Genomic DNA, 14,682 nt, shown 5'->3' on the forward strand with positions numbered 1-14,682 from the left:
AGAGTTACTGTGGAGAATCATAAGACCAGGATCAACCAGCAGAACCAGAACCAGCAGAACCAGAACCAGCAGCTGGTCTACTTCCACCAATCTGCCGACACAGTGAGTCTCTGTTTCTTCACATTTCGTCTAATATCTTGGCTGGAGGGGCGTGTGTGTGTGTGTGTGTGTGTGTGTGTATGTGTGTGAGTGAGAGAGAGAGAGAGAGAGAGAGAGAGCAACAGACTCTCTGGGGAGAGAGGGAGAGGGTCAAGTTAATATCTAGGCTGCTCATAGTTGACTAACAGACAGAGTAACAGACAGAGAGACAGAGAGACCAACAGACAGAGAGACAGACAGACCGACAGACAGAGAGACAGACCAACAGACAGAGAGACAGACAGACAGACCAACAGACAGACAGACCAACAGACAGAGAGACATTGTTCCACCATGCAGAGGTGAGTATGTTGGAGACAAACTAACAGTTGAACTGGGATGGAAATAATCAGTTGTGTTACACTGAAGTGAATGGGATTAGTCAATTGTGTTACACTGAAGTGAATGGGATTAGTCAGTTGTGTTACACTGAAGTGAATGGGATTAGTCAGTTGTGTTACACTGAAGTGAATGGGATTAGTCAGTTGTGTTACACTGAAGTGAATGGGATTAGTCAGTTGTGTTACACTGAAGTGAATGGGATTAGTCAGTTGTGTTACATTGAAGTGAATGGGATTAGTCAGTTGTGTTACACTGAAGTGAATGGGATTAGTCAGTTGTGTTACATTGAAGTGAATGGGATTAGTCAGTTGTGTTACATTGAAGTGAATGGGATTAGTCAGTTGTGTTACATTGAAGTGAATGGGATTAGTCAGTTGTGTTACACTGAAGTGAATGGGATTAGTCAGTTGTGTTACATTGAAGTGGATGGCATTAGTCAGTTGTGTTACACTGAAGTGGATAGGATTGGTCAGTTGTGTTACATTGAAGTGGATGGCATTAGTCAGTTGTGTTACATTGAAGTGGATAGGATTGGTCAGTTGTGTTACATTGAAGTGGATGGCATTAGTCAGTTGTGTTACACTGAACATTCAGTGGTTCAGCGCTCATTGTAGCATTTTTTGTTTCTCAAGATTAAAACTACATTTCCCATAAACCCTGTTGCTTCCTGTTGCAAGTAGGATGTTGCAAAACTATAAACTATTTATAAGTAATTATTCCTATAATTATATAATTATAACTGCTGCATCATTTCATGGTTCTGTCTTGGAGACAACAGAGAAATTGGAGGAATTTACCAGCTAATTAGAACAGAACTTCCTGGTTCTCTCCAGGAAACTTCCTCAGGGATGAACAGTTCCTTTCTAGGAGATTGTGGACCTGGAAAATAAAGTGTTACCTTATTTTTTTGATACAGATGCTCATCTATTCCTTGGTGAAAAAGATTCTCTCCTTTAATTTGCAGACTCTTCAGGACTTTACATTGAAGTGAAAAGCATGAATCAGCTGTTTCCTTCCTTTGAAGTGAATGGAAGTAATGAGCAGTTTGAGTCTCGCTGTGTAATCAGAGTCCAGATGTCAGACTCTCCTCCAGCTAATGACTAGCTCCACTTTCACTGGCTCCTAATGTAATGCTAAGATTACAGTGTGTGTGTGTGTGTGTGTGTGTGTGTGTGTGTGTGTGTGTGAGGTACCTCTCCCACCATGTGATTTCTCCTCTCCGCTCTCCCTATTTACTCTAGGTAAAAATCTCTTCTGTCTCTCATTAGCTGTGATGCTCTGGGCACAGTGACCTCTGACCTCTGACCTCTGACCTCCTCACTGCTGGTTGTTGTAATGTTGGTGATTTAGGAACTGAAGCTGATTCTACTGTTGAGCTCAGTCTCTCTGGATAAGAGAGTCACATGGAAAAATATGTGTGTGTGTGTGCTCAAGAGAGATGTGAGTGTGTGTGTGCAGGCAGATGCTGACCTTTGAACCAGGAAGATGTTGTCTGGGAGCGCTGACAGGAAACCAGGTCCAACATAGTAGAAACCCAGGTCCACTGCAATAGAATACAGTTGAATACAGTAGAATAAAATAGCATACAAGAGAACACAGTAGAACAGAGTCAGTTAAAGGGTCGGTTGGACAGGAAACTGTTTGGACAGTGCTTTGTTTCCATGGATACCAGGAGATGGGATGTTGAAGTGAAGTTGTCTAGTTGTTCCGCTGTTGGTTAGTCTACTCCACCCAGCACCAATCAGACGCAGGTAAAGGTTAGTGTACTCCACCGAGCGCCAATCAGACGCAGGTAAAGGTTAGTCTACTCCACCGAGGCCAATCAGACGCAGGTAAAGGTTAGTCTACTCCACCGAGCGCCAATCAGACGCAGGTAAAGGTTAGTCTACTCCACCGAGGCCAATCAGACGCAGGTAAAGGTTAGTCTACTCCACCGAGGCCAATCAGACGCAGGTAAAGGTTAGTCTACTCCACCGAGCGCCAATCAGACGCAGGTAAGGGTTAGTCTACTCCACCGAGCGCCAATCAGACGCAGGTAAAGGTTAGTGTACGCTTGGTAACCAAACATCATGTGGAATCCTATTCTAAACATCGAGCTGACTCCTGAAACAGTGAAAGTGGCTGGTGCATTATGGGATGTTTCAGATACTGCACAGCAGTTAGTTTACTGGCCTGTAGGCTACTGTTTAGTTTTTAGTTTAGTTTTTAGTTTAGAGTTTAGTTTAGTTTAGTGTTTAGTTTAGAGTTTACTTTAGTTTTTAGTTGGAGGAGTTAGGAGGAGGAGGAAAACTGACAGGCGAGAGGCTGTTAAGAGGGAAAGTGGGAGAGAAGAGAGTCTGTTGTGAAAGACAGAGGTTACTGCAGTTCAGATCCAACTGTTTGTAATGGAGGACACACTGGTATGAGCAGAGAGAGAGAGAGACAGAGAGAGAGACAGAGAGAAAGAGACAGAGAGAGAGAGACAGAGAGAGAGAAAGAGACAGAGAGAGAGAGAGACAGAGAGAAACAGAGAGAGAGAGAGAGACAGAGAGAAAGAGAGAGAGAGAGAGAGAATTACCCTATCATTATATTTTGACCATTATTTTACATACTTTGTATGTTACATTTATTTTACACACAAACACCAATTATTTACACATCAAACTTGAGTTTGACAGAAAGAGAGAGAGAGGGTGTGTGTTATGATGGAGGGAGTTCTGGGAAGCAGAGAGACTTCCTGGAAGACAGGAAACAGAGGGGGGGGGGGGGGGTACTGTAGTTCAGTCTACTCCCACCCTGAGGAACACACACACACACACACAGTTGGGTTGTAATTCAGTGAGACTGCAGTGTTTTACAGTAAAGCAAGGAGAGAGTGTGTTTTCCTAATCTTTCTTGTCTTCTGTGTTTCAGTTTCAGTATTTCTGGCTCAGGATGACTTGCTGTCTGTTGCCTCTCTTCCTGCTGCCCTTGGTTTCCTCCATCATGGCTGATGAACCAGCTGGCTGCAAAATCCGCATCACCAACAGAGGACTGGAGATGTGTAAGAGCTATAGGTCAACCCTTATAGTAATGTACACTACCCCCCTATAATACACCATACACTACCTGACCCCCCTATAATACACCATACACTACCTGACCCCCCTATAATACACCATACACTACCTTAACAACATTCTTATTAGAAGGATGACAGGGAATTTATCAGTACTGCTTTGCTCTGAAAATGTCCTCAGTAAAGCCAGGAGGAAACTGAGCTCCCCACCGCTGAAGGGTCGTGGTTAAAGTATAATGTATAGTTGCTCAATCCTTTGCTGATGAGTTGCTAGTAAAAAGGTTTGCTTATTATTTGTTCATTATATTAAACTCTACTGTCTTCTTGCTTTACAGTGAAACAAGAATTGTTCCTCTATGTTTCCAGTTAAGAACTAGCAGTATTTGTTGTGTGTTTCTAGTGAAGTATGAGACACAGAAATTTGTGGAGGAGGAGTTGAGTAACATCACTATGCCAGAGATGAAGGGCAAGGAGGGACGCTTCCAGTACACTATCACAGAGTAAGACATTATAATATAATATAATATAATATAATATAATATAATATAATATAATATAGATGCAGTCCAGTGGTCTATCAGTCTGCCACTAAGATCACATACTATACAGTATTACACCCAACAAGTTAATATCTGGATGTGAAAATAGATTAACTATCTACTAATGTTCTCTCATCTCTCCTCTCCTCAGTGTGAAGATAACAGAGTTGAATCTGACTCATGCTGATCTGCGTTTCCAGCCAGATGTTGGTTTGCTGTTTGACGTGCAGAACTCCTCCATCACTCTCAGCTTCCACAGACGGATCCTCTACTGGTTCTTGTCAGTTCACCTCCAGGAGCCTCATTAACTAAAACCTAACCCTGAAGTGTTATTTGAGCTACACAGGGAAAAGAACCCCTAACCCTGGCATTGTTAGTGTCATGCTCTGTTGATAATAGTAGTAATGATGATGATGATGGTTTACAGCTAAGAGTAACAGTAACATATAGTGTATCTTGTGTAACAGTTATGACACCGGGTCCATCAACGCCTCAGCAGACGGTGTGAACATCAACACAGTTGTGAATCTGATCCGAGATGAAGAAGGACGACTGAAGATCAACAACATCACCTGTGACGCCAAGATTGCCAAGATGAGGGCGAAGTTCAGCGGCACACTTGGGTAACAGTTACTGGCTGATCTAGGGCTAGGGCTAGGTCTGGGTCTAATGCTAGGTCTGGGACAAGGCTGGGTCTGGGACAAGGCTGGGTCTAAGGCTAGGTGTGGGACTCAGTTTAGGTCTGGGACAAGGCTGGGTCTAGGGCTAAGGTTAGGTGTGGGACAAGGCTGGGTCTAGGTCTAAGGCTAGGTGTGGGATTCAGGTTAGGTCTGGGACAAGGCTGGGTCTGGGACTAAGGTTAGGTCTGGGACAAGGCTGGGTCTGGGGACTAAGGTTGAAAGGTGGTAGTGTGGTCTCTGCCTCTGTGTGTATCGCAGCCATCTGCTGGCAACTCCTGAGTTAGGACACTTCCCGAACTCTCTTAAATAATTTAGGAGCAGAGACCGTTCTCAACACATAAGAATGTTTATGCACAACACTTCTTCTTCTTCAACAGTTCTTACTTCTAAAGATAAGATTAAATTTGTGTCACTCAGAATTTTGCTCTGAGCGGCTTTATACATACTGGCCCTGGGGACTAGCAGGGTTCAGACTGCTGTCAACTCAATCAACAATTCACCGGAAGTCCATTCTGTGTCTATTGAGCCAATCAACCTGACAGAATCAGCCGACATTCCAGCCATCAACAAGCTTGTCGGCTGAGAAAAGCTGACCAAAGCTGAATTTGAATGGCCATTGACCATCAACAGCGATCAGGTGCTGTCCTCCAGATGAGAGACCGGTTGGAGCGGTATCGCGAGGAAGCCAGGCTTAACCTCCAAAAGGCCCAAAGGGCCCAAAAGGGCATGACAAGCCCCCATCAGCGGGAGTTCCAACCAGGTCACAAAGTCCTGCTGCTTCTGCCCTCCTCCTCCAAGCAAGCTCCTGGCTAAGTGGAAGGCCCTTTCACTGTGGTGACGAAGATGGTGCCAACTACTTACGAGGTGCTGCATCCAGAGAAGGGGAGAGAGAGAGAAGCAGACCTATCACATGAACCTCCTGAAGGCCTGGAAAGAGAGGGTGGTCCTACCGTGAATACCTCCCTCCTGGTACGGCAAGTGGCAAAGAACGGTGACTCAGAGGGGGTGGTGGAAGCCTGGAAGGAGCAAGGGCGGGTTGATCGTTCCCACATGGATGGCAAGCAGCGAGTGTAGCTGCAGGTGATCTTTGATGACTCTCCCTTAGCTGTTTGAGCAGAAGCCAGGGCGGACCAATGTTCTCAAGCATGCAATCTGGATCAAGCCTGACTAGTGCCCAGTGCGACAGCGATGCTACCGTGTGCCAGAGCAACTGGTAGGGGCACTGAAGTACGAGATCCGGGTCATGTTGGAGCTGGGTATTATCAAGCCATCGGAGAGTGACTGGAGCAGCCCCATTGTCATCAACCCCAAAAAAGATGGGCCCCTTTGGGTGTGCATTGACTTCAGGAAACTCAACACCATCTCCTTCTTTGATACCCAGGATTGAGGAGCTGCTGGAATGGATCGGAAGGGCTAACATCATCACCATCCTGGACCTCTGCAAGGGCTACTGGCAGGTTCCACTGGAGGAGCAGTCCAAGCCTCTCACTGCCTTCAGGGCCCCTCTTGGCCTCTTCTAGTTCACTGTAATGCCCTTTGGTCTTCATGGTGCACCAGCAACATTCCAACGGCTCATGGATTGGGTGCTCCAAGGCTGTGGAGAATGCAGGGTTGCCTATGTGGATGATGTGGTCATCTACAGCCAGACTTGGAAGGAACACCTGGAGCACCTGTGTCAGGTCTTGGGGAAGATCAGTGCCTCTGGGCTCACTCTCAACCTGCATAAGTGTGAGTGGGCCCAGCAGGAGACTGGGTACCTGGGCTACCAGCTGGGAAGAGGAGAGGTCCGACCACAGGTGGACAAGGTGGAGGCCATCTGTAAAAGTCCCAGAACCCACACCAAGACTCAAGTGATGTCCTTGCTTGAGCTTGTAGGTTGGTACTGCCAATTTATTCCTCACACCACAATTACAGTCTTTCTGACAAACCTCACTGGTAAACTGGCAAGCAACCCAGTGAAGTGGACAGAGGAATGTGATTCTGCTTTTAGGGCCCTCAAGGCCCAGATGTGTTCATCTCCTGTGTTGCAGAGCCCTGATTTCGAGTGGCGGTTCCTGGTCCAGGTGGATGCCTCTGGGGTAGGCATAGGTGCGGCACTGATGCAGGGTGACCCAGGAAAAGAGCGACCGATACTGTATCTCGGCTGGAAACTCCTGCCCTGGGAAACCAGATACTCCACCATTGAACAGGAATCTCTGGCAATCACCTGGGTCCTGGACAGTCTGAGGTACTATTTGCTGGGCCAAGAGTTTGATCTTCACACTGACCATCGTGCCCTAACCTGGATGAGAGATCATTAAGGATCGAAACTCCAGTGACCAGGTGGTACCTTGAACTTCAGCCGTTCAAGTTCTGTGTGCGACACAAGGCAGGCAAGGAAAACATCACTGCAGACTACCTGACGCAGGTGCCGAACATCATCGCTGCAGGAGAGGAGTGTGGTAATGTGACGGAGAAGCTGCGGGCTGTAGGCAGCACTTGGTAAAGCACACTCTCATATTCACATGGACATATTGGCATATACACATCCATTCACAGACACCCCTGTCCCCCTGTCTCGATATTGTGGTGAGTGCATGCACCACGATACAACTGCTATGTTCAACACTTCCCATTATTCCCGGACAGTGTTCAAATGTTGCAATATGGTTGAAATAACGATTAGAGCAGATATTCAGTATAAACATTCAGCATTTATTGATTATACTCATCCGGAATGAAAGGGAGTGGAGTTGGCTGGTTGCTGCTCATGGCAGTTCTGGTGGTTTCCAGAACAGTTGTTGTTGATGGTTTCGGGGTTGGTTTTATAAGTGCCATTTCCACCACACCCAGGCATCTGGGTGTCTGGGACTAAGGTTAGAGGTCTGGGACTAAGGGTAGAGGTCTGGGACTAAGGGTAGAGGTCTGGGACTAAGGTTAGAGGTCTGGGACTAAAATTAGAGGTCTGGGACTAAAGTTAGAGGGTTGGGACTAAGGTTAGAGGTCTGGGATATAAATTAGAGGTCTGGGTTTAGGGTCTAGGCCTGTTAGGGTTTGGATTCAATTAAATATAGAGTCTATATGGGATACAGGATATGTCTGTCTGTCTGTCAGGAAACCAATTCTACCTCCCCATCTGTTGTTGATGATGGTGATGATGATGATGGTGATAATGAAGAAGATGATGATGATGAAAAAGATGATAATGATGATGGTGATGAAGATTGTTTTGTTTCCAGGAGGGTGTATGACTTCCTGGCATCCTTCCTGACCACGGGCATGCGCTTCCTGCTCAACCAACAGGTTCAGTCAGACAACATCAATCTACCTGTCAGTCTGTCTGTCTGTCTGTCTGTCTAACCTGTCTGTCTACCTGTCTGTCTGTCTACCTGTCTGTCTAACTAACCTGCCTATCTAACCTGTCTGTCTGTCTAACCTGTCTGTCTACCTCTCTGTCTGTCTAACCTGTCTGTCTGTCTGTCTGTCTGTCTGACCTCTCTGTCTGTCTGTCTGTCTGTCTGTCTGTCTGTCTTTCTGTCTGTCTAACCTGTCTGTCTGTCTAACCTGTCTGTCTACCTCTCTGTCTGTCTAACCTGTCTGTCTGTCTGTCTGTCTGTCTGTCTGTCTGTCTTTCTGTCTGTCTGTCTAACCTGTCTGTCTACCTCTCTGTCTGTCTAACCTGTCTGTCTGTCTGTCTGACCTCTCTGTCTGTCTGTCTGTCTGTCTGTCTGTCTAACCTGTCTGTCTGTCTGTCTAACCTGTCTGTCTGTTTAACCTGTCTGTCTGTCTGTCTGTCTGTCTAACCTGTCTGTCTGTCTGTCTGTCTGTCTGTCTGTCTGTCTAACCTGTCTGTCTGTCTGTCTGTCTGTCTGTCTAACCTGTCTGTCTGTCTGTCTAACCTGTCTGTCTGTCTGTAGATCTGTCCTGCTCTGAACCATGCAGCTCTGGTCCAGATCAACTCCATGTTGGAAACCATTCCAGTGCGGGCGGAGGTGGATAGTTACATCGGCATCGACTATTCTCTGCTCAGTGACCCCATCGTGACCTCCAGGAGCCTCGACATGCACTTCAGAGTGACAAACATTCTATTCTATTCTATTCTATTCTCAGAATCAGTGTTTTTCACCAAGTAGGTTTACACATACAAGGTATTCAAATTGGTAGTTTGTTCCTGTATGTCATATTAAACATAAACCAACACAAAATTATAAAAGAAGTAGTATATAATAGTAGTATATGTAAAAATTGAAGTAGAAATTATAGAATAAGTCTCTTAATATAAAGGAAACAGGAATGGTTACACAAATGAAAACTCTCCAAACACTAATGCAGGTCTGAATCAGGCCAATCAGAAGAGGTAATTTGGTCACATGGTTGTACCCACAACAACACATGGTGACAGGACTGTGAGAGCCTTGGTACTGTGACCAGCAATAACAATATTATATAATATAAAAATCAGATATAACTATGTAAATATAATATATTATACCTGTCTGAGTGTCTTAGGGCATGTTCTTTGATCTAGTTGATATTACAGTATATAATAATTATCTGATATTCTGTGTGTCTTAGGGCATGTTCTTTGATCTAGTTGATATTACAGTATATAATAATTATCTGATATTCTGTGTGTCTTAGGGCATGTTCTTTCATCTAGTTGATATTACAGTATATAATAATTATCTGATATTCTGTGTGTCTTAGGGCATGTTCTTTCATCTAGTTGATATTACAGTATATAATAATTATCTGATATTCTGTGTGTCTTAGGGCATGTTCTTTGAGCTGGCTGATGAGAACAACACTTTAGTGAACTACGCTGTAGATCCGGTCATCAGAGAATACGACAGGATGGTCTACCTGGCTCTCTCCGAGTTCTTCTTTGACAGCGGGATGATCTCTTACTACAAAGCAGGAATCTTCCAGATGCACATCGCCAACGAGAAGGTGAGAACCGCAACCCCCCCCCCCCAAAAAAAAAAAAAAAAAACATCAAGAACTACCATGAACCACCAAGAACCACCATGAACCACCAAGAACCACCATGAACCACCAAGAACCACCAAGAACCACCATGAACCACCAAGAACCACCATGAACCACCAAGAACCACCATGAACCACCAAGAACCACCAAGAACCACCATGAACCACCAAGAACCACCATGAACCATCATGAACCACCAAGAACCACCATGAACCACCAAGAACCACCATGAACCACCAAGAACACCAAGAACTACCATGAACCACCAAGAACCACCATGAACCACCAAGAACCACCAAGAACCACCATGAACCACCATGAACCACCATGAACCACCAAGAACCACCAAGAACCACCATGAACCACCAAGAACACCAAGAACTACCATGAACCACCAAGAACCACCATGAACCACCAAGAACCACCAAGAACCACCATGAACCACCATGAACCACCAAGAACACCATGAACCACCAAGAACACCATGAACCACCAAGAACCACCAAGAACACCATGAACCACCATGAACCACCAAGAACACCATGAACCACCATGAACCACCAAGAACACCATGAACCACCATGAACCACCAAGAACACCATGAACCACCATGAACCACCAAGAACACCATGAACCACCATGAACCACCAAGAACACCATGAACCACCATGAACCACCAAGAACACCATGAACCACCATGAACCACCAAGAACCACCAAAACTTCACACATCAACAGGAATCGGAACAGGAGATGAACTGGTTCATTCTCTAGTTTTACAGTCGAGACTGTTAGATGTTCAGGTTAAAGTTGGTGAATATTGACTCCTCTCCTCTCTACTCCTCCTCTTCACTCCTCCTCTCTACTCCTCCTCTTCACTCCTCCTCTCTACTCCTCTCCACTCCTCCTCTCCTCTCTACTCCTCTCCACTCCTCCTCTCCTCTCTACTCCTCCTCTCCTCTCTACTCCTCCTCTTCACTCGCTCCTCTCTACTCCTCTCCACTCCTCCTCTCCTCTCTACTCCTCCTCTCCACTCCTCTCCTCCTCTATTCTCTCCTCCTCTCCTCTCCTCCTCAGATGCCCAAAGACCTTGAAATGTTGTTGAGAACCACCTACTTTGGAACCATCATGCTTCTGGTGAGTAGAAACAAAGTGGAAACACAGTAGAAACAGTCACATCATAAACTGACACTTTTCCTCCTGATAATAAATCTATTTCAGAACCCGGCTCTGGTGGAGGCTCCTCTCTCTCTGCAGCTCGCTGTCACTTCGCCGCCCAAAACCACCATCAAGACCTCCGGGGCAACCGTCGCCATGACAGCCATCGTCACGGTGATGGTGTTGCCACCTGGCCAGCCTCCGGTCCAGCTTAGCAGTATGACCATGGTACACACACACACACACACACACACACACACACACACACACACACACACACACAGTCTGTCTCAAATCAACTTTATTTATATGGCATTTATCTACAAACAGTTTAGAAAGTGCTTCACACAAAAACAGAACGACACATGGGATAAAAATATAAAAACAAGTGACAAAATGGATATGTATGAAGAAAAGAAGTACAAGAAATATAAAGATAAAAATACACAGTATACAGGGTACAGTAACCACTGAATACCATAATATGTAGTACTACAGTAAAGAAGTACCATAGTGTAGAATCCATCAGTGACAGGATGGGACTGGCTCCGCCCGCACCATTGCTCCGCCCCCACCGTGGCTCCGCCCGCACAATGGCTCCGCCCGCACAATGGCTCCGCCGCACCGTGGCTCCGTCCGTACAATGGCTCCGCCGCACCGTGGCTCCATCCGTACAATGGCTCCGCCCACACCGTGGCTCCGCCCGCACAGTGGCACCGCCGCACCGTGGCTCCGCCGCACCGTGGCTCCGTCCGTACAATGGCTCCGCCCACACCGTGGCTCCGCCCGCACAGTGGCACCGCCCACACAGTGGCGGCTCCGCCCACAGTGGCGCCGCCCACACCGTGGCGCCGCCCACACAGTGGCACCTCCCACACAGTGGCGCCGCCCACACCGTGGCGCCACCGTGCCGTGGCTCCGCCTGCACAATGGCTCCGCCCACACAGTGGCGCCGCCCACAGTTACACCCGTTTTTCAGAAATTACTCAACTGAAAGAAACACATTTTTTTTACATGCTGAACTGATCTGTCAGATCTCAAACCAATGTAATGTTTCTGAACTCTCCTCTCCTCCTCCCCTCTCTCCTCTCCTTGTTTCCTCTCCTCCTCCTCCCCTCTCCTCTCCTTGTTTCCTCTCCTCCTCCTCCCCTCTCTCCTCTCCTCGTCTCCTCTCCTCCTCCCCTCTCTCCTCTCCTTGTTTCCTCTCCTCCTCCTCCCCTCTCTCCTCTCCTTGTTTCCTCTCCTCCTCCTCCCCTCTCCTCTCCTTGTTTCCTCTCCTCCTCCTCCCCTCTCTCCTCTCCTCGTCTCCTCTCCTCCTCCTCCCCTCTCTCCTCTCCTTGTTTCCTCTCCTCCTCCTCCCCTCTCTCCTCTCCTTGTCTCCTCTCCTCCCCTCTCTCCTCTCCTCCTCCCCTCTCTCCTCTCCTTGTTTCCTCTTCTCTCCTCTCCCAGGAAGCAAAGTTTAACGCTAAAGTTTCTATGAAGGGAAAACGTCTGGCTGTTCATGCTGACCTCCGCAGGTACACACACACCTACACCTACAGACACACACACACACACACACACACACACACACACACACAGTAAAACTCTGTTCTCTTCTCAGGTTTAAAATCTTCTCCAACCAATCAGCGCTGGAATCTCTGGCTGTAAGAACCTGTCTGTCTGCCTGTCTGCCACAGTACTATAGTACTATAGTAATACTACAGTAATATAAAACCCTGTAATAGTACTATTACTATATGACAGTGACAGTTTTCTCAGCTGTTCACTAGTTATTAGTTTTAAATGGATCTGGAAGCTGAGTTTTCAAAAGTAATGTTTTAAAGAAATGATGAAGGTTTCAGTTTCCTTCCTTGAAGCAACTTCAGGTTTTGTGACAAATCAGTTTACAGTAGTAAGAATGACTAATAGTAAAGATAATAATAATAATTATTATAATAATAGTGTGTTGTTGCTGTGCAGCTGATTCCTCTGCAGGCTCCGCTGAAGACCATGCTGCAGATCTCTGTGGTTCCTCTCATCAACAGTAAGTACTGTAATACACTCATTCATTCTAACTAGATTGAAATGGTACACTATAATGCAATGGAGCCTAATATAGTGATCAATCAGTCCAGTGTGTGTGTGTGTGTGTGTGTGTGTGTGTGTGTGTGTGTGTGTGTGCAGACTGGACTAAGAGAGGAGTTCAGATTCCTCTGGCTGATGGAATGGACTTCATAGAAGAAGTGGTTGAATATCACAACGTAAGTCTGTTTGCAACACTGTAGTATACTGTACTATACTATAGTGTACTACGCTGTATGTAGTACTCAGCAGTACGTTATACTACATCATACTGTACTATACTACAGTGTACTACGCTGTATGTAGTACTCAGCAGTACGTTATACTACATCATACTGTACTATACTACAGTGTACTACGCTGTATGTAGTACTCAGCAGTACGTTATACTACATCATACTGTACTATACTACAGTGTACTACGCTGTATGTAGTACTCAGCAGTACGTTATACTACATCATACTGTACTATACTACAGTGTACTACGCTGTATGTAGTACTCAGCAGTACATTATACTACATCATACTGTACTATACTACAGTGTACTACGCTGTATGTAGTACTCAGCAGTACGTTATACTACATCATACTGTACTATACTACAGTGTACTGCGCTGTATGTAGTACTCAGCAGTACATTATACTACATAATACTGTACTATACTATAGTACTACGCTGTATGTAGTACTCAGCAGTACGTTATACTACATCATACTATACTATAGTACTACGCTGTATGTAGTACTCAGCAGTACGTTATACTACATCATACTGTACTATACTATAGTGTACTACGCTGTATGTAGTACTCAGCAGTACGTTATACTACATCATACTGTACTATACTACAGTGTACTACGCTGTATGTAGTACTCAGCAGTACGTTATACTACATCATACTGTACTATACTACAGTGTACTACGCTGTATGTAGTACTCAGCAGTACGTTATACTACATCATACTGTACTATACTACAGTGTACTACGCTGTATGTAGTACTCAGCAGTACATTATACTACATCATACTGTACTATACTACAGTGTACTACGCTGTATGTAGTACTCAGCAGTACGTTATACTACATCATACTGTACTATACTACAGTGTACTGCGCTGTATGTAGTACTCAGCAGTACATTATACTACATAATACTGTACTATACTATAGTACTACGCTGTATGTAGTACTCAGCAGTACGTTATACTACATCATACTATACTATAGTACTACGCTGTATGTAGTACTCAGCAGTACATTATACTACATCATACTGTGTGATACTGTCTCCTGCTGCAGGGTTACATCGTGATCGGAGCTAACCTGCACTTCAGCCGAGGCCTGAGGGACATGATCGAGACCAAGATGCAGGGAGAGACAGACAGCACTGACAACACCGTCTGAATATACAACTGACAGCACTGACAACACCGTCTGAATATACAACTGACAACACCGTCTGAATATACAACTGACAACACTGACAACACCGTCTGAATATACAACTGACAACACTGACAACACCGTCTGAATATACAACTGACAACACTGACAACACCGTCTGAATATACAACTGACAACACTGACAACACCGTCTGAATATACAACTGACAACACTGACAACACCGTCTGAATATACAACTGACAACATCGTCTGAATATACAACTGACAGCACTGACAACACCGTCTGAATATACAACTGACAACACTGACAACACCGACTGAATATACAACTGACAACACTGACAACAC

The 14,682-nt window shown here is 45.5% G+C and overlaps 1 protein-coding gene across 1 annotated transcript; it reads left to right on the forward strand.

Moving 5' to 3' along the window:
• pltp (phospholipid transfer protein) lies at positions 1–14,367 on the forward strand. Its single transcript, XM_071895792.2, has 15 exons — positions 1–102; positions 3,373–3,502; positions 3,918–4,017; positions 4,208–4,336; positions 4,524–4,679; positions 7,955–8,018; positions 8,633–8,788; positions 9,489–9,665; positions 10,781–10,840; positions 10,925–11,089; positions 12,311–12,378; positions 12,465–12,507; positions 12,824–12,887; positions 13,028–13,104; positions 14,229–14,367. Exons 2-15 carry the CDS (start codon positions 3,394–3,396, stop codon positions 14,331–14,333), a joined length of 1,473 nt encoding a protein of 490 aa, XP_071751893.2. The 5' UTR covers positions 1–102; positions 3,373–3,393; the 3' UTR covers positions 14,334–14,367.
• Positions 14,368–14,682: the final 315 nt, after the last annotated feature.

The sequence above is a fragment of the Centroberyx gerrardi genome, chromosome 5 (genome assembly GCF_048128805.1).
Source record: "Centroberyx gerrardi isolate f3 chromosome 5, fCenGer3.hap1.cur.20231027, whole genome shotgun sequence".
NCBI classification, from domain to species: Eukaryota; Metazoa; Chordata; class Actinopteri; order Beryciformes; family Berycidae; genus Centroberyx; species Centroberyx gerrardi.